Genomic DNA, 18,833 nt, shown 5'->3' on the forward strand with positions numbered 1-18,833 from the left:
TTCATTTTTATCTGAATCTGGAAGACTTCACTTCCTGCTCTTAACCCATTCATCTTTCTCTCAATAGGTTCCTATGAGAAGCAACAGCCACAAGGTTCTGGTCGAAAAAAATTACTGTCTTCCACTATAAGTCCTCCACTAGAGATAACAGTGACAGAGGAACAAAGGAGACTCTTATCGTTAGTACCACCATGAGGTTGTGATGTTGCTAATGTACATTCTCTGGCCAGGGTATAAGCATAACTATTGTTGCTTATCTCAGTTGAGGCACTGAGACCAAGAGAGGTTACATGACTTGTTCAAGGTCATAACAAGTTTTAAGTGGTGGAGCAGGCACTCAGATGCAGGTCGTCTGACTCCAAATGCTGTTCTTTCCACTATATCACAGCTATTGAGTATAGGATAGAGTTTCCCTGATAATTTTTTCCAGCAGTTGGCTTAGAGTACTCTTACCATTTCTTGGAACGGTCAATATTTATGCTGTGCTGTTTCTGAAAGTGAAGTTACTGCAGTAATTGCTTCCATTCTGCTTTGCCTTGGTACATTCTAGATTCTTAGTTTTTGTTACCATAATCATACTGGGAAGAAAGTAAAACACCAGGCCACAAGGAGGGGGCAAATCATACAATGAGTCACAAGATAGGACATTTTCTTACTTCGGGGTGGCACAAATTATTGGAAATAAAAAAGAGAGAATTGTCTCTAAATTTATTTAAAGTTTGGGAATATGCCACTGCCAATAAATCTTTTTCCCTGGGGTATAATTTATATTAGAGGCAGATCCATTTATTTACATTCCGTTAATTAGGACTTCTCAGTTCCTCCCACTGTTAATTTCTCCCTGCTTTTAATGCTGATTCAAAACATTCTTAACCGTTTTATTTGTGCCAAACTTCTTTAAGTGCCAGCAAGGAGAAGTTAGCAATTCCTCAGTGAAGAATAAAACATTTAGGAACAAGACATAGAAACAAAATGACATAGAAACAAATTGATTCTCTCAACGGAAAAGAGGAAAAAAAAATGAAGGTTACTGTAATTCAAAAAGGAAATTTGATAATAAAATCTAAATAAACAACCATGAGTGTGAGAAAAATATTATACGTTTTAAAGCTTTTGGCAGCTTTTGAGAAACTATCAGGCATTTGGAACTGATACTGAAATGTGAATGAAGTAATTCTTTTACATTTGAGGTTCTCTCTTTAGGTGTTACCACAAAAATCTGGAAGATCTGGGCCTTGAAATTATATTTCCAGACACTAGTGATTCTCTGGTCCTTGTAGGAAAAGTACCACTCTGTTTTGTGGAAAGAGAAGCCAGTGAACTTCGAAGAGGGAGATCTACTGTGACCAAGAGCATTGTGGAGGTAAGACACAGCTGCAAAAGCCGAGAAAACTGCTGAGTGCTAATAACCTCCTACTTTGTTCAGAAATTCTCTATATTCATCTTTTATTCAAGAAGCATTTATGAAATAACCTGCTGGGTGCCAGGTGCCAGAGATTCAAAGATGAATTAGCTCAAGGTGAGGGAGAAGGACATTTAAACAATTATACTATAATGAAATTTGGCCAGCAGAGGTATGTTCAAAAGTGCTATGGAAATACAGAATATTTACTGTGCCCAGGAGGGTGGAGGTCAAGGAAACTATCACAGAAAAGCATTTGTTTTTTTGTTTGTTTGTTTCAGGAAAAGTCTTGTAGAACAGTAGGAGCCTGCCAAGTACAGAAGAGGGGATAAGGTCATTCTAGACAGAATAACAGATATCAGAGACTTGAAGCAGATCCCATGCTTAGGGAACTACCAGTACACATGGCTCGAATTAAGATACACACAAGGTAGTGGTGGGCCTAGATGAGGCTAGATAGGTTGTCAAGGCCAACTCATAAAGGGATTTACCATATTCAGATGAATAGTTTGCATTTCATCCTGTAGGCAGCCAATGAAGAAGAGCAAATTACACTTTAGCACTGCATTTTAAATACTTTACTGACGTGTTTCGTTTTTTTAAAACAATTTATTTTGTATTTGTTGTCTTTTCTTTCCTCCTTTCCTGTTTTCTATTAGAGTTTTCTTTATTTCTCTTTTTTTCCCCTCTACTGGCTTAGAAGGGGAATTTTAGCTTGCATATATGACACAGTTTAAAGGTAATTTGTTCTTCTGTTCTCTTCATAAACCGTACACAAACCTTACCACCCTTTCTCTTGTACCACTTTTCTCCCATCTTCCATTTTGTTGCCTGTTTTAATTCCACCTTGTCTTTAATTCCCCTGGTAGACCTTAATTTTATAGTAAATGTTTATTTAGCTTAACCAAAATGTTTTCCATTCTTTGTTCACTATTGCTTCTTGCATCCTATTTATTCTTTGTGTTCATTTTTCTTTTCACTGAAGTAAATCTCTTAAAAGTTCTTTTGTTAAGAGTCCAAGAATAAAATATCTTTGAAAACATCTTTATTCCACCTTCACATTTGCATGATTGTCTAGCTAAAAGTAGAATTCCATTTTCTTATTTATTCCTCAAACATTTCAAAAATATTCTATTACTTCTGACATTCTATTTTTGCTACTGAAGTCCACTGTCAATTTTATTATCATTGCTTTGTAGGTAGCCTGATTTTGTCTCTGGCTGCTTTTAAGATTTCTCTCTTTGGTGTTCTGCCATTTCCCTATGATATATCTTTGTGTGGATTTATTTTGATTTCCTTCTTGAGATTCATCTTACATATTCAATTTGGAAAATATAGTTATTATCACTTCAAACATTGCTTCTTCCCCCCTTCTCTCTCTTGCCTCCTAGAAATGCTATCAGATGTCTACTGGACCTTATCATTCTATTCTCCATGTCTTTTGCCTTCTCTTTCATATTTCCCATGGTTTTATCTCTCTGTGATGTATTCTGGGAAATTTCCTCATTTATCTTCCAGTAAACTAAGTTCACTCTTCATCTACTGTTTAATTAGGTGTTTAACTTGTCCACTGGGTTGTTTATTTCAATGACTGTTATTTTTTTCCAGAAGTTTTATTTGGCTCTTTCTCAGATCTATCTGTTCGTTTTTCATGGTGTCCTTTTTTATTCATTGTGGTTTCTTAACTCCTTCTTTAGCTCTTTCTGTTTGGAGCACAGGGAAATCCACATCAACTCAGTCTATCATTTTTTCCAGAAATCTGAATTACTTTAGTAATACTTAAAAATAAAAAGTAGAAGATAGATTTAGTGGATAAAGTGTGGGATACATGGATATAGGAAAGATTTGAGGTAGAGAGCAGTTGAGAGGCTAGTGCACTGGTGCAAGTAAGACAGTATGAAGATTTGACTAATTCAGTAGCAATGGGAATGGAGAGGAGGGACATATTTGAAAGGTAGAATCAAGAGGACCTGGTGAGCAAGAGAATATAAAGGAGATAAAGGAGAGAAGATAAGTAATGATTCTGAGGGTTCTCACTCAGATGACTAGAGGGATGGTGCCGTTGACAGAAAAAGGAAACAGAGGAGGAGAAGTACACCTGGCTAGGGAGTTAGATTATGAGCCTTAGTTTAGACACACTGAATGTGCCTTCAAATGGAGATGTCCAGTGGATGGACAGACTTTGAGATCTAGCACTTGGGAAAGAAGTCAGGGCTGTAGTATCTATTTGGGGGTTAACAGTATACAGTTGGCCCTTGAACAACATGGGTTTCAACTGTGCGGGTCCACTTATACTCGAATTTTTTTCAAAAAACACACACTACACTACTACAGGATCTGCGGTTGGTTGAATTCCCAGATGTGGAACCGCGTCTACGGAGGGCTAACTGTAAGGTTATACAAGGATTTTCTGCCGCACAGAGGGTTGGTGCCCCTAACTCCTGTGTTGTTCAAGGGTCAATTGTATATATTTTGATAATATCAGAATCTGGAGAAGGGTCTAACAGACGTGCAATTGTTCAGGGAGAATATGAAGAAAAAAAGAGAGCCAAGCATGGAGGCTGTGGAACACCAGCATTCAGGGTGTATATGTTTTGGCAAAGGTCCAGAAAGCTACTGCTGAAAAGAAGAGACTGTAAAGGATGATTGAAAATATTTGGTCAGAGAAGGAGGAGGAAAACCAGGGAAAAGTAATATTGCCACAGCCAAGGGAAGTTTTAAGCAAGAAGGGAATGGTCAACAGTGGCCGGAGAGTAAAGCCTGAGGAGTTGGATTTGGCTGTCAGGGGACACTGCCTGCCTTTTGGAATCTGTTCCTAGGGGTGGGCAGGGGGTCAGGAGTGAGGGAAGGGAGAAAGGGGAGCTAAGGAGCCCTCTCTTTCCAGGACTTCGGCTACATACCAAAGAGATGGGGGCGACAGCTAAAGGTTAAGGGTGTCAGGAAGTGTGGGGCAGGACACAGGTGGAGGAAAGGTTTTTGTTTCTTTTCAGATGGGAGAGACTTGAGCATGTTTGTAGTCTAAGTGTGAGAAGACATTTGAGAGGAAGAGGCAGCTAACATGCCAGCTTTGGGATCATCTTGACTTTACCCTTCCCAGAATTGCCCTTTGATCAGACCACCTCTGCTTGGCTTTCAGCAGCGCTCTTTTCTCCCAACAGAGCTTACTTTCTCCAAGGCTCCTCCTCCAAATTGTCTTAAATCCAAGAGATAGGATCTGTTAGAATCTTTTATAGTAATTCAATCCTTAAGTATTTAATGAGAAAATTATAATGAAAACTTTTCCTAAAGTGACTTCAAAGAGTACTGGCAAGAAGTTTACCTCAAACTGAAACAAGGCTTATGGTTTCAGCAAGTCTTGATTATGTTAATTCAGGCTGATCAGGAAAGATTTTGTTGATTCTGAAAGAAGCTGGAACAGTTCTGGTATCTTGAAAAAACGGTAGTTACTTGGATCTAGCAGTTGAAAGATCACTAAGACATCTTTCTGTAAAGTTCTATCCTCTAGCCTAATGCATGAGCCTTTTAAATATTAAATTATCTAGCATTAGTGTTCAATTTGAAATCGAACATTTGATATGTGAAATGAATAGAGAATAAGATCTGTTTCCCCTTCTCCACGCTTACAGACTGATGTTTTACAAGTCCCAGATACATAAGCACAAGAGAGAAGAGCAAAGAAGTTAGGTTTGATCTGTATCCACACTAAACTTTGTTAGTGGGCCAGGTACTATGAGACATCTTTCTATTTAGGTTTGTTTGGGAAAATATGTGGCTTTTAAAAAATACATAGTATCTACCAACTAGCTCTTGGTAACTGTGCTCATTTATAAGTATGGTGGACTAGTCTGTAAATGAGGCAGGGAAGAGAATTTTCTTTTTTGTTTTGAAGTTTTAAACTTTTAAATTCTTTTTATTTTTTTAATTGGAGCATAACTGCTTTACAATGTTGTATTCTGCTGTACAATGAAATGAATCAGCTATATGTATACCTATATGCCCTCCCTCTTGGACCTCCCTCCCACCTCCCTCCCCCATCTAGGCCATCACAGAGCACCAAGCTGAGCTTCCTGTGCTCTATAGCATGTTCCCACTAGCTATCTGTTTTACGCATGGCAGTGTATATATGTCAATCCTAATCCCCCAATTTGTCCCACCCTCCCCTTCCCACCCCCCCATGTCCATATGTCCGTTCTCTACATCTGTGTCTCGATTCCTGCCCTGCAGATAGATTCATCTGTACCATTTTTTTTTCTAGATTCTACATATATGTGTTAATATACAATATTTGTTTTTCTCTTTCTGGATTACTTCACTCTGTATGACAGACTTTAGGTCCATCCACATCTCTACAAATGACCCAATTTCGTTCCTTTCTATGGCTGAGTAATATTCCATTGTATATATATACCACATCTTCCTTATCCATTCGTCTGTTGTTGGACATTTTGGTTGTTTCCATGTCCTGGCTATGGTAAATAGTGCTGCAGTGAACTTCGGGGTACATGTGTCTTTTTTTTTTTTTAAACATCTTCATTGGAGTATAATAGCTTTACAATGTTGTGTTAGTTTCTGCTGAATAACAAAGTGAATCAGCTATATGTATACATATATCCCCATATCTCCTCCCTCTTGAGCCTCCCTCCCACCCTCCCTATCCCACCCTGCCCATTTTGAATTATGCTTCTCAGGGTATATGCCCAGCAATGGGATTGCTGGGTCATATGGTGATTCTATTTTTAGTTTTTTAAGGAACCTCCATACTGTTCTCTATCGTGGCTGTATCAATTTACATTCTCACCAACAGTGCAAGAGGGTTCCCTTTTCTCCACACCCTCTCCAGAATTTATTGTTTGTAGATTTTTTGATGATGGCCATTCTGACTGGTGTGAAGTGATACCTCATTGTAGTTTTTGTTTGTTTGTTTGTTTGTTTGCGGTACGCGGGCCTCTCACTGTTGTGGCCTCTCCCGTTGTGGAGCACAGGCTCCGGACATGCAGGCTCAGCGGCCATGGCTCACGGGCCCAGCCGCTCCACGGCATATGGGATCTTCCTGGACCGGGGCACAAACCTGTGTCCCCTTCATTGGCAGGCGGACTCTTAACCACTGCGCCACCAGGGAAGCCCTCATTGTAGTTTTTTAAATTTACTTTTATTTATTAATTTTTGACTGCGTTGGGTCTTTGTTGCTGCGTGCAGGCCTTCTCTAATTGCAGCGAGCAGGGGATACTCTTCATTGCAGTGCGCAGGCTTCTCATTGCAGTGGCTTCTCTAGTTGTGGAGCACGGGCTCTAGGCATGCAGGCTTCAGTAGTTGTGGCTTGTGGGCTCTAGAGTGCAGGCTCAGTAGTTGTGGCACATTGCTCCATTGTGGGCTTAGTTGCTCCACGGCATGTGGGATCTTCCCGGACCAGGGCTCCAACCCATGTCCCTTGCATTGGCAGGTGGATTCTTAACCACTGCGTCACTGGGCAAGTCCCTCATTGTAGTTTTGATTTGCATTTCTCTAATGATTAGTGATGTTGAGCAGCTTTTCATGTGCCTCTTGGCCATCTGTATGTCTTCTGTGGTGACATGTCTATTTAGGTCTTCTGCCCATTTTTGGATTGGGTTGTTTGTTTTTTTGATATTGAGCTCCATGAGCTGTCTGTATATTTTGGAGATTAATCCTTTGTGTGTTGCTTCATTTGCAAATATTTTCTCCCATTCTGAGGGTTGTCTTTTTGTCTTGTTTATGGTTTCCTTTGCTGTACAAAAGCTTTTAAGTTTAATTAGGTCTCATTTGTTTATTTTTGTTTTTATTTTCATTACTCTAGGAGGTGGGTCAAAAGAGATCTTGCTGTGGTTTATATCAAAGAGTGTTTTTCCTAAGTTTTCGGGAAGAGAACTTTCTGAGTCTGGTTTAAAAAGAAGTCTATCATGTTGTAATCTTAGGAAGCTAATTTTTTTTTTTTTTTGCCGCACCGCTTGGCTTGTGGGATCTTAGTTCCCCAACCAGGGATTGAACCCAGGTCCCAGCAGTGAAAGCTCTGAGTCCTAACCACTGGACCACGAGGGTATTCCCAGGAAGCTAATTTATACATAGCCATTTCTAGGAGTAAAGAAATCCTGTGTTTTCTTATAAAGAAATTATTAAATATGCCATATCTCAAAACAGTTTTTAACCTCCAGAGGGTAAACAAATTAGTAGCACAAAATAGTGTCTGCTTTAAATTTCTTTAGTCCTTTTGTAAATATTAACATCTGCAGGGATGTTACTATTGAAAAGGCTACCCTAGGGACAGAGATATGCAAAGGAGGAGAAATTTCTCAACAAAATGCCTCAGAGAGCAAGCTTTTTGACCTGAAGGGAATTGTCACACACAAAAAAATGCCTGTGGGAACTAAGTGACTACTTATTTTTATGATATTTAAACAAGTGTTATACTGAGTGCATAGTTGTATTGATGATTGTCGTGTATTTATTCTGTTTATGTGCAGTATTAAACATGTTCTAGCTAAGATTGTAAATGCAAACAGAGAGCCTCTTAGTGAGAAACCTCCCTGCTATTCAGTTGAGTCATTAGGCTACCAGTTATATAACCTCATGAGTTGATGAGCTATCTCTGGAGAAAGCTTCAGTAGCTAAATACATTCTCCATTCAGTAAGAGTTCTTTCAGTTGTCTTGGTATTTCGTATTCAAAGTGCCTTACAACAAGTAAATTATTTGCATCTAGGTGCTATATTGCTGGAATTCTTTTCTTCAAGAGGCGTATTTTAAAGAAGAAAATTGGAATATTTTGTAAATTATCAAAGGGCTATTATAACATAGCAATCGATTAATGCCTGTTTTCCTTTTTCTCCTCGTAGGAATTTATTCAAGAACAATTGGAGGTAAGCTTTTCTCTTATTTTGGGGTTTCACACAGAGACACCGCACACAGAAAGCTCCATTGTCCCATTTGCTTTTCCATTAATAAAGGATGTGTTTATGCATTAGCTACTCCAGACCACAGGAGGCATCCAAGGGACTTTGCCACTGACTGTCCAGAAGGTGTTGGCATCCCAAGCCTGCCATGGTAAGACTCTCAACACACTAGCTATTGAGTGCCTTTGCGTGCTGCGCGCTGGCAGGGTTCAGCAGTTATGAAAGAAGTAGAAGACACGATTATCACCTGCCTCTTGGAGGGTTCAGTTTGGATCAGGAAACAGTACACTAAAAATTACTTTTACAAAGCAAAATACCACCATATATATTGGACCATAATGCAGACTGACTTATATGAGTGGAGCAGTAACTGCATTTTTGAGTCAAGTTTTGAATGAGCTGTGGGACATGGATTCAGAGGAAGGGAGAGATTACTACAGGGGAGGAAATAGCCTGTGCAGAGATCCAGAGGCAGAAACAAATTAGTTATATGAGGAGCAGCAAAGAATATCAGGAAATTAAGCTGGTGAGGAAGCACAGAAACCTAGAAGGTCACAGCAAAACCTTTAGACTTTATACAGAGGGCAAGAATCATTGCAGGTTCTTGAGTAGCGCAATATGATAAAATACAGAAAACGGTATTGGAGGAACTTACTTTAGGGATCATGACAGCCACAGAATCCCCTGCAACTATCATTTGACCATGGTGGGGTGTCCCCTCCAGACACCCTCCCTCCATTTGATCTCTCCCCATCAACCTTCTCCTCTCTTCACTTCCTGTCTTTTCTGGCTTTGTAACCTCAGTCACTCATTAGTTTGTCTCCTGTGAATATCACAAACTCCTTCCCCCCTTTATCCTATCTTTACTCCTCATATTACCCCATCCCCAATTTCATCATCTCTGCCTTCAAAGTGTATCTTAAATGTCTCCGATGTGATCGGTTTCTACTGCCGCCTCCCTAGTTCTTGCCACTGTGGAGTCCTCTGACTTAGTCTCCTCACATCTATTCTGGCTCCCCTTCAAGCCATTCTTCCCTCAACACCCAGAGGAATCTTTTTGAAACATTCCTCTGAGCATGTCATTCTTCTACCAAAAGCCTGACAATGACTACCCATTGCTCATAGGATGAACATTTTATTCTTTACCATGGCCTGCAGGGGTCTTCATGGTCCAGCCTCTGCCTGCCTCTCCAGTTTCTTCTCACATCCCTCTCCACCTTGCCCTTCACATTCCAGCCTGCTTCCTTGGTCTTGGTCTTGTGTGCTAAATTCTGCGCTTGCCTTTCTCCTCTGTCTGAAATGCCCTTCTGCTCATTCTTCAATTAGCCATGTTTTTCTTAACCTAAGATCTCAGATTAAATATCATTTTGTCAGGAAAGCCTTCCCTGAGCCTCCTAAACTGGGTTTGGTCTTCCGGTTATATATTCTTCGATATTCTATATTTTATAGTACTTATAATTTAAACTATTGCGTAACTGTTTAATGCTTGTCTCACCTATTAGATTGTAAGCATCATGGGGGTGCAGGGCATCCATCTCATTCACTGCCTGGCACACCTCCAACACAGAGTGTATACTTAATAAATATTTGTTGACTGAGTGAACTAATGTATGCATAAAGGCAGATTCTGACAATATGAGAGTTTAGAGTAAGAAGATTATGCTAGGAATAGAAAAAAGCAGCAAATAAAATGGACACTGTAGGGAAACAATTAGAGATCTTGGTGATAGATTGGCTCTGGATGAAAGATGACCTTGATTTCACAAACCTAAGACGTAGGCAAAAATATTGCTCTTGCCTCTTTGAAAAAACTCTGCAGGCAAAATCCTAACAAGTTAAGGGATGCCTGCTACAGGGATTAGACAGACAGTGACTCCATAAGGAAAAGCTGAGCGCAGGTCTGTCCTGAAGCCAATTTCAAGCAGTATTAAAGTCACATGAAAGGAGCCTCAGAACCACGTTGCTCTTCCCAGATATTTGGCTCTGACCCCAGGGCCAGCACCGGTTTCCCACCGTACACACCATACCCTCTTGTTTCTGTCTTTTGTTTAGGGGCCATTAAGTTTAATGACGACCTGAGCCTAGAGGAGAGCTGTCGCCTTATTGAAGCTCTGTCCTGGTGCCAGCTGCCTTTCCAGTGTGCTCATGGCAGGCCCTCCATGCTGCCATTAGCTGACATTGACCACTTGGAGCAGGACAAACAGGTGGAGCAATGACTAACAGGAGACTAGCTCCTATTAACCAAATGTAATCTGTCTTAATCCTTTCCCAATTATGAGAGTTTTGAAAAATATGCATTGGAAGTTTTCTTGGAAGTCTCACCATTTCATCTTCTAGCTCAAATTCAAAATGGAGTTTAGGCTGAACTATCTCATTATACATATGATGCCTTTGTATTTTATAAGTTTACCACATGTACAGACTGATGTATCCTGAACATTTGTTGCCTACGGGCTCTAGGTTTGATAAGATGCAGAAGTTCTCTCTGGGGCCACAGAAGGTTTGTAGAAACACAGCAAATTCACTGCTGGCAAATGCAGCCGAAACAGCCAGTTGCTTGATAGTACTTACTGGAAATGGTAGCCATCTCCAGGGATCTCTAGAATAACGATTTGAGGACCTTCAGGCAGGAAACCAAGCTTAGGACATTTCACATTATGCTTTGGCCCTGATTGCTCAGCAGTCCAGGAACAATGATGTGGATAATGCAATAAAGGCACCGAGTGGTTTAAACTAAAGAGCATTTTCTGTCCTTGTTATAATCTTAAATGAAACAGAACGTGAGAGCATCATAGGAATGTCTACGTTGCCACTTTCCAAAATCTTTTATTTTGCTTACCTTTCCTGTCAAGGGCTATAAAGTCTTTTATTGCATGGAGTTTTCAGGTAATAATGTTTTCTGACTGATCAGTACATTTTACTCCATTAAGAACTTTTTGTTTCATATGACAGTGAAAAAAATGAAAAAAGTTTTGTCTCCATTCCCGAACAGATGTGCCTCTAGACTGAGTTTTAAGTCCCATTTATCCTAAGGAAATCTATAATCTTTTCCCAATCCAGAAATTAGAAATCAAAACTGATTTGAGTAACCATAATTAGGAAATACTTATATGTTCCTTGGCTTTTCATACTGCTAACTGGAGTTATTCTCTTTCTTCCCATAGATTAAACCCAATCTTGCTAAACTTCGCAGAATGGCTCAGGCCTGGCATCTCTTTGGAAAAGCAGAAGGATGTGATACAGGGCAAAGCCTGCAGGCATCTGCGCCTCCTTGTGAGCTGCCATGAGAACAGAATTATTGTCTCTAAGGAACCAAAGGGATGCTGACTGTAGGCCTCTGGGCAGAGACTGTGAGCAGCAGGCACTGGCAAGGTCTTGACTGAATGGGCCCAGGGCACCAATCAGCATCTCCACCTTCCCTGAGCAGATGATCCCTCCAGTTAAGTAGCCAGATGGAATTCAAGCCTAAAGACAGTTCATTCATTGGCATCCATGGACACTGGAGGTTGCCCTATAATATCTACTTTTTGTAATTTATTTGGGGATAAAATCTAGTGATTAATTGTTTGATTGTCTGGTTGTTTGTGGGATTTTGGGGGGATGGGATGGGGTTTTTTGGTTTTGTTTTGCAATTTTTTTCCAGCCTCATAGTTTGCACTGATGTGATCTACCTGATGCTGAACTCCCAGGGGTCAAGCCTGCCTTCCCTAGACCTCCCACAGCCTGCTTCCACAGCCCCTCCTTCCCCCGCAGCCTCCTCCACTTCCCTCTGCTGCTGCTTTACATTCTGTATCTCAGCCTTAGAGTTTCTCCATGCTCATTAAAAACGTGCTGGGTAGTCTTCCACCAGGCCTATAGTTGGATTATTTTAAGGAGAATAACGGCTGACAAAGAGAAGCAAGGACCAGGATGGAATAGAGCAACTATAAAGCACTGCTCCTCGTTCTTTGTTTTATTGCCTCCTTAAAACCCTTCAGCTTTGGAAAGCAATCTGCAGGTTCAGTGCAATCCCTGTCAAACTACCACTGGCATTTTTCACAGAACTAGAACAAAAAATTTCACAATTTGTATGGAAACACAAAAGACCCCGAATAGCCAAAGCAATCTTGAGAACGAAAAATGGAGCTGGAGGAATCAGGCTCCCTGACTTCAGACTATACTACAAAGCTACAGTAATCAAGACAGTATGGTACTGGCACAAAAGCAGAAATATAGATCAGTGGAACAGGATAGAAAGCCCAGAGATAAACCCGCACACATATGGTCACCTTATCTTTGATAAAGGAGGCAAGAATATACAGTGGAGAAAAGACAGCCTCTTCAATAAGTGGTGCTGGGAAAACTGGACAGGTACATGTAAAAGTATGAGATTAGAACACTCCCTAACACCATACACAAAAATAAGCTCAAAATGGATTAAAGACCTAAATGTAAGGCCAGAAACTATCAAACTCTTAGAGGAAAACATAGGCAGAACACTCTATGACATAAATCACAGCAAGATCCTATTTGACCCACCTCCTAGAGAAATGGAAATAAAAACAAAAATAAACAAATGGGACCTAATGAAACTTAAAAGCTTTTGCACAGCAAAGGAAGCCATAAACAAGACCAAAAGACAACCCTCAGAATGGAAGAAAATATTTTCAAATGAAGCAACTGACAAAGGATTAATCTCCAAAATTTACAAGCAGCTCATGCAGCTCAATAACAAAAAAACAACCCAATCCAAAAATGGGCAGAAGACCTAAATAGACATTTCTCCAAAGAAGATATACAGATTGCCAACAAACACATGAAAGAATGCTCAACATCATTAATCATTAGAGAAATGCAAATCAAAACTACAATGAGATATCATCTCACACCAGTCAGAATGGCCATCATCAAAAAATCTACAAACAATAAATGCTGGAGAGGGTGTGGAGAAAAGGGAACACTCTTGCACTGTTGGTGGGAATGTGAATTGGTTCAGCCACTATGGAGAACAGTATGGAGGTTCCTTAAAATACTACAAATAGAACTACCATACGACCCAGCAATCCCACTACTAGGCATATACCCTGAGCAAACCATAATTCAAAAAGAGTCATGTACCAAAATGTTCACTGCAGCTCTATTTACAATAGCCAGGACATGGAAGCAACCTAAGTGTCCATCAACAGATGAATGGATAAAGAAGATGTGGCACATATATACAATGGAATATTACTCAGCCATAAAAAGAAACGAAATTGAGTTATTTGTAGTGAGGTGGATGGACCTAGAGTCTGTCATACAGAGTGAAGTAAGTCAGAGAAAAACAAATACCGTATGCTAACACATATATATGGAATCTAAGAAAAAAAAAAAAAAAGGTCATGAAGAACCTAGGGGTAAGACGGGAATAAAGACACAGACCTACTAGAGAATGGACTTGAGGACACAGGGAGGGGGAAGGGTAAGCTGTGACAAAGTGAGAGCGTGGCATGGACATACATCCACTACCAAACGTAAAATAGATAGCTAGTGGGAAGCAGCCGCATAGCACAGGGAGATCAGCTAGGTGGTTTGTGACCACCTAGAGGGGTGGGATAGGGAGGGTGGGAGGGAGGGAGACACAAGAGGGAAGAGATCTGAGAACATGTATATGTATAACTGATTCACTTTGTTATAAAGCAGAAACTAACACACCATTGTAAAGCAATTATACTCCAATAAAGATGTTCAAAACAAAACAAAACAAAAAAACCCTTCAGGCAGGTGCAAGCCCACAAGGGGCGGTGGCTGGAGCTGGCGCCCCAGGTGGCACGCAGCTCCGGAGCCTCCGCCTGCCCACGTGAGGAGCTGTCAGCTCCAGCCCCGCTCACGTGAGGAGCTGTCAGCTCCAGCCCCGCTCTGTCACAAGCTTGTTGATCATATGAAAATTCTAGAAACGGGTCCCTTGACAAGACATCTAAACATGTTGGGACTGGATTTGTGGGGGCTGTACACATGGTGACGTAATGAAATTCCAGATTCAAGTGGATGAAAAGGGGACGAGCGCCAGGTTTAAGATTTGGCTGTGGCTCCGATTGCCTCCAGCCGGTGAGCCACCCTGTGGGTAAAAGGGAACCGGCAGAGGAAGACTTGACCATCAAAACATGGACATAGGGCTTCCCTGGTGGCGCAGTGGTTGGGAGTCTGCTTGCCAATGCAGGGGACACGGGTTCGAGCCCTGGTCTGGGAAGATCCCACATACCGCGGAGCAACTAGCCCCGTGAGCCATAATTACTGAGCCTGTGCATCTGGAGCCTGTGCTCCGCAACAAGAGAGGCCGCGATAGTGAGAGGCCCGCGCACCTCGATGAGGAGTGGCTCCCACTTGCCGCAACTGGAGAAAGCCCTCGCACAGAAACGAAGAGCCAACACAGCCATAAATAAATAAATAAATATAAATAAATAAAAGGCAAAATTCCTTTAAAAAGAAAAAAAAAAAAAACCACGGACATAGGTACTTGCCTGGTGGCGCAGTGGTTGAGAGTCCACCTGCCAATGCAGGGGACACGGGTTCGAGCCCGGGTCCAGGAAGATCCCACATGCCGCGGAGCAACTAAGCCCATGCGCCACAACTACTGAGCCTGCGCTCTAGAGCCAGCGAGCCACAACTACTGAAGCCTGTACGCCTAGAGCCTGTGCTCTGCAACAAAAGAAGCCACCGCAATGAGAAGCCCACGCACCGCAACGAAGAGTAGCCCCCGCTCGCCGCAACTAGAGAAAGCCCGCGCGCAGCAGCGAAGACCCAACGCAGCCAAAAATAAATAAGATAAATTAATTTTTTAAAAAAACAAAACACGGGCATAGCCAAGGAACTCTCCTTCCTCCTGTGGCTGCACTGTTCCCTGCTGGCTGAAGGTGCAGCCCAGGCCGCCCTGGCGGATGACACAGGGAAACAAGAACCCAAGGGGGCAGAGGTGGAGAAGAAAGGAGCCCTTGGTGAAGAAGCCTCTGCCAGGTCGTATCAGCTGTTTGCTTCCCCTCTCCCACAGTAAAAGAGCTATGGGATACACACATGTGCTGTTCACAGTGTGGCTCAAATGCCAGCAAAATACACAGTTTAATTGTTCTGAATCCTGTGGTTTCTTTCAGCCCACATTTATCACCTTAACCCAGTTCATGTATATTTTGAATTATGTATATGATCTCAAAACTGAAATCAATAATGAAGCCTCAAGTTCTGGTAGTCCACGAAGTGCACGAATATCTGATTTCACCTGAATCTATTTTGGGGAAGACTACCAATAGAATGTCTTGGTCTAATGATTTGGTAGAACCAATTATTGTACATAAAACATATTTGCATATATGTAAAAAATAAAAGAATGTAAGACAAAAAAATAAATAAACCTCCTTTCAGAGACTGATATTGTTCATATCCCAAACCAGTAAAATGGTGAAAGTACTATGAACTTGTTTTAGAAAACAGTTTTTTGTACTTAAGTATCTATGTGAAAGCAATCTTCATATCAAAAATGCAGCATTTATTCTTTCAACCTAGCCAGATGTATTCTCTACACTTTTTCAGGAGATAAATGTTACTTTGGTCCCTTTCCAATTGTATCTTGGTTGCATTACAGTATGCCTAACTAATGGCCTCATAACTTCATTTGGGACCGGGACTGATCTTTCTGCAGATGCTTGTTATGCCACTCTTAATCCGTACTCCCCCTACCTTTTTAGATGACTTGATTTCTGGTTAATAAGACTCAAAAGACTAAAGTCCTATAAAAGAAAAAAAGAAAAAGCAAAAAAACAGCTGGTAATGTTTTTTGCATCTGGGATGCCATACAATGAGAAAGATGTTGCAATGAGAATACCTACTTTTGTATTTCCTGACCAGCCTGCTCCCACTGGTCTTTGTAGCAAATGGAATGATTTTCTTCGTTTTTTAATACAGGAAACAAATTTGTGCTTACGGGAGAAAAATTTGTTTGCCGGCAGCCCTGCAGTGAATCTTACGGGAGTGATGAAGTAGTGCATTCACAGAAGGTTTAGGGAAAGCCTTCACTGGTTTTCAAGGGGATCCTCGTAGATCCTTGTAGAATTATGTAATTGGAACCCTGAAGAATAGGCACCACTGGCCTTTATTCTTCTAAATACATATAAGTGGTTTCATAGACTGGGAGGGCTAGCCTTAGAAAGGAGGGTATTTTCAGGGGCTCAGCCTCCAGGCCCGGTGGGGTGCCGTGGCCTCTGGACCTCTGTCTCCCCTCTCCAGAGCTACATGGAGGTCAGCTGTCCCAGGAGTTTTAAAAATCTTTTTAGGTCAGACCAATCTGTACGATTTAAAAAAAGCGTTACGATACCTCTTATATTTAGGGTGATGGGGTGTGATTTCACAGGGTCTTGCTAATAATCTCAAAACCCTGTGTTCTTGGGAAGAGCAGAGGACTAGAAAAAGTTCTCCAAAAATCATGTAACCAATCATCCTGCCCAGCCTGACTCTAGCAATGCAAGAGATAATTATCCTATCTTAATAATTTATGAACTCAGTAGCATGTATCAGCATAAAACCAACCAATTAATTAGCCAAAAATATCTAACATTACTTTTATTGCCTGTCAGGGTTCTGTTTCCTTCTGTTTTGTTTTTTAACTCAGGTGCCATAAGAGCAGAGATACATTTAATCTTCAAACACATGACGGTAATCATTAACACCTATATGGTGTTTTAAGGTTTACAAATAATATTTGCATAACTTATTTGAATTTCTTGGCAACCCATGAGGTAAGGTGGTATTATTCTCCCCATTTTACAAAGTGGGAAAGTAAGTTTGAAAAATATTCTCTAAGATCACATAGCTAATAAGTAAAGCTGAGAGTGGTATCCAAGTTTTCTGGCTCCAAGAACAAGAATACTAGCTACCATTTTTTTTTTAAAGATGTTATTTTATTTTATTTTTAATGTTTATTTATTTATTTGGCTGTGTCGGGTCCCGGTTGTGGCACACGGGCTCTTTGTCACGGGCTCCTCTAGTTGTGGTATGTGGGCTCCAGAACGTGCAGGCTCAGTGGTCACAGCACACGGGCTCCGTTGCCCCGCGGCATATGGGATCTTAGTTTCCTGACCAGGGATCGAACCTGCGTCCCCTGCATTGGAAGGTGGATTCTTAACCACTGGACCGCCAGGGAAGTCCTGATACTAGCTTCCATTTACTGAGGGCTCACTATGTACCAAATGCTTTGTATACATGATCTCTAATCCTTACAACGGTCCTCTTAGGAAACTAGTATCTCTCTCTTGCCGTGAGACTACTAAACCTCAGAGATGTTAACCGGTTTGCTGAGAGGGAGAATTCCAGCCCAGGTCTGTAGGACTTCACACTGCACACATTCCCATCATTACCCGCACTGCCCTATATCTTTTTAATTTATTAGGGATTTATCAGTTTGTAAACCTAGTGGTTTAACTGTACTTGATTCTGGTTAGCGGAGGCTTTGTTAACTTGAGAGATGAGATGTGTAACGAAGCCATTCTTAACGAGTTCCTTTGTCAGTAACGCTCATCAGAATTGTATTGAGAAATAAAGGTGCATACCTTCAAGAAGCTTAGCTTCAGTCAGAGACAGAGACAAGGAAACTAATGATAGCTAGGTAACTTCCTCTAAGTGTAGGGATCACCCTGAGTTACAGCTATGTCTTTATTATTGAAATAAATGGAAATTAACAATTCTACCGTCAGAATTAAGGCTATATAGATGGCAATAGGAGCTAGTATCAGAAAAGCTTAAGGCAAAGCTTAGAATGTAGGCTAGAAGGAAAAGGAGAGTCTGGGGAGGGGGCTAGGGCAAAGTCCAGAACCCAGCTGGGGATCTGGAACTCCATGAGTAGTTGAGAACGGAGAGGGTCTAGCAATCAGACGTCAGAGCAAGGCAAAAGGTCAGACACAAATGAACAGCTGGGATCTGAGCCTAACAGATCATAAAAAGAACAAGGCAACCATAACAGGTCAGAGCAGGAAGGGGCCCAAGGCCAAGTTCTAGAGATGTGCAGGGGGCTGAGGAAGCCATGCCAAGTAAGAACAGATGCAGCCCATCAGTTCCTAGACAGCACTGACAACCAGGCTCAGCCCGAGCTTCAGGTGGGGGCCGGTACCGGCATATCTGAAGGAAGGGAAGAGCAGTTTCTGGCACAAGGAACTAGACTCTCCCTACCTGTTTTCCACTGAAGTGCACCTCCTTCCATCGAAACCCTTCACAAAAGCAGGCTAACAATGAGAACTGACTGGTATGTTTGCCACTGTATATCGTGCCAATTTTCACCCCTTCTCAGCTGAAGTTGCTCATCAACAGTGAGATGGCAAAAAGGTGGGCTCAGAAGAGAGGAAAAGAAAGTCTGGGAAACCAAAAATCTGGATAATCTGCACGAAATAAACACTTCCTTCCTTCTCTCTCTCCATTTATTCATTTATTTATCATTCAGTAACATTTAGTGAGTCCCTTCTAAATGTATTGAGGCAGAAATTGTGGAAGAGATAAAGAAAAAAGAAGTTATCTTATGGTTTAGGATTTT

General features: G+C 41.3%; 1 protein-coding gene across 7 annotated transcripts in view; it reads left to right on the forward strand.

The window, feature by feature from the left end:
- MLH3 (mutL homolog 3) overlaps nucleotides 1-11,872 on the forward strand; it is a 28,249-nt gene extending 16,377 nt beyond the window's left edge. For 4 of the 7 annotated variants that reach the window (XM_004320211.4, XM_004320212.4, XM_073800220.1 and 1 more), the window contains 6 exons: nucleotides 68-179; nucleotides 1,204-1,363; nucleotides 8,249-8,272; nucleotides 8,378-8,456; nucleotides 10,358-10,509; nucleotides 11,470-11,872. In XM_004320211.4, the coding sequence (XP_004320259.1) occupies nucleotides 68-179; nucleotides 1,204-1,363; nucleotides 8,249-8,272; nucleotides 8,378-8,456; nucleotides 10,358-10,509; nucleotides 11,470-11,592 (650 nt within the window). In that variant the 3' untranslated portion in view covers nucleotides 11,593-11,872. Of the gene's footprint in view, nucleotides 1-67; nucleotides 180-1,203; nucleotides 1,364-8,248; nucleotides 8,273-8,377; nucleotides 8,457-10,357; nucleotides 10,510-11,469 lie in introns of those variants that run through there. The other 3 variants (XR_012329900.1, XR_012329899.1, XM_073800221.1) reach the window with 2 other exon arrangements.
- Nucleotides 11,873-18,833: the final 6,961 nt, after the last annotated feature.

This window comes from Tursiops truncatus, chromosome 2 (genome assembly GCF_011762595.2).
Source record: "Tursiops truncatus isolate mTurTru1 chromosome 2, mTurTru1.mat.Y, whole genome shotgun sequence".
Classification (NCBI taxonomy): Eukaryota; Metazoa; Chordata; class Mammalia; order Artiodactyla; family Delphinidae; genus Tursiops; species Tursiops truncatus.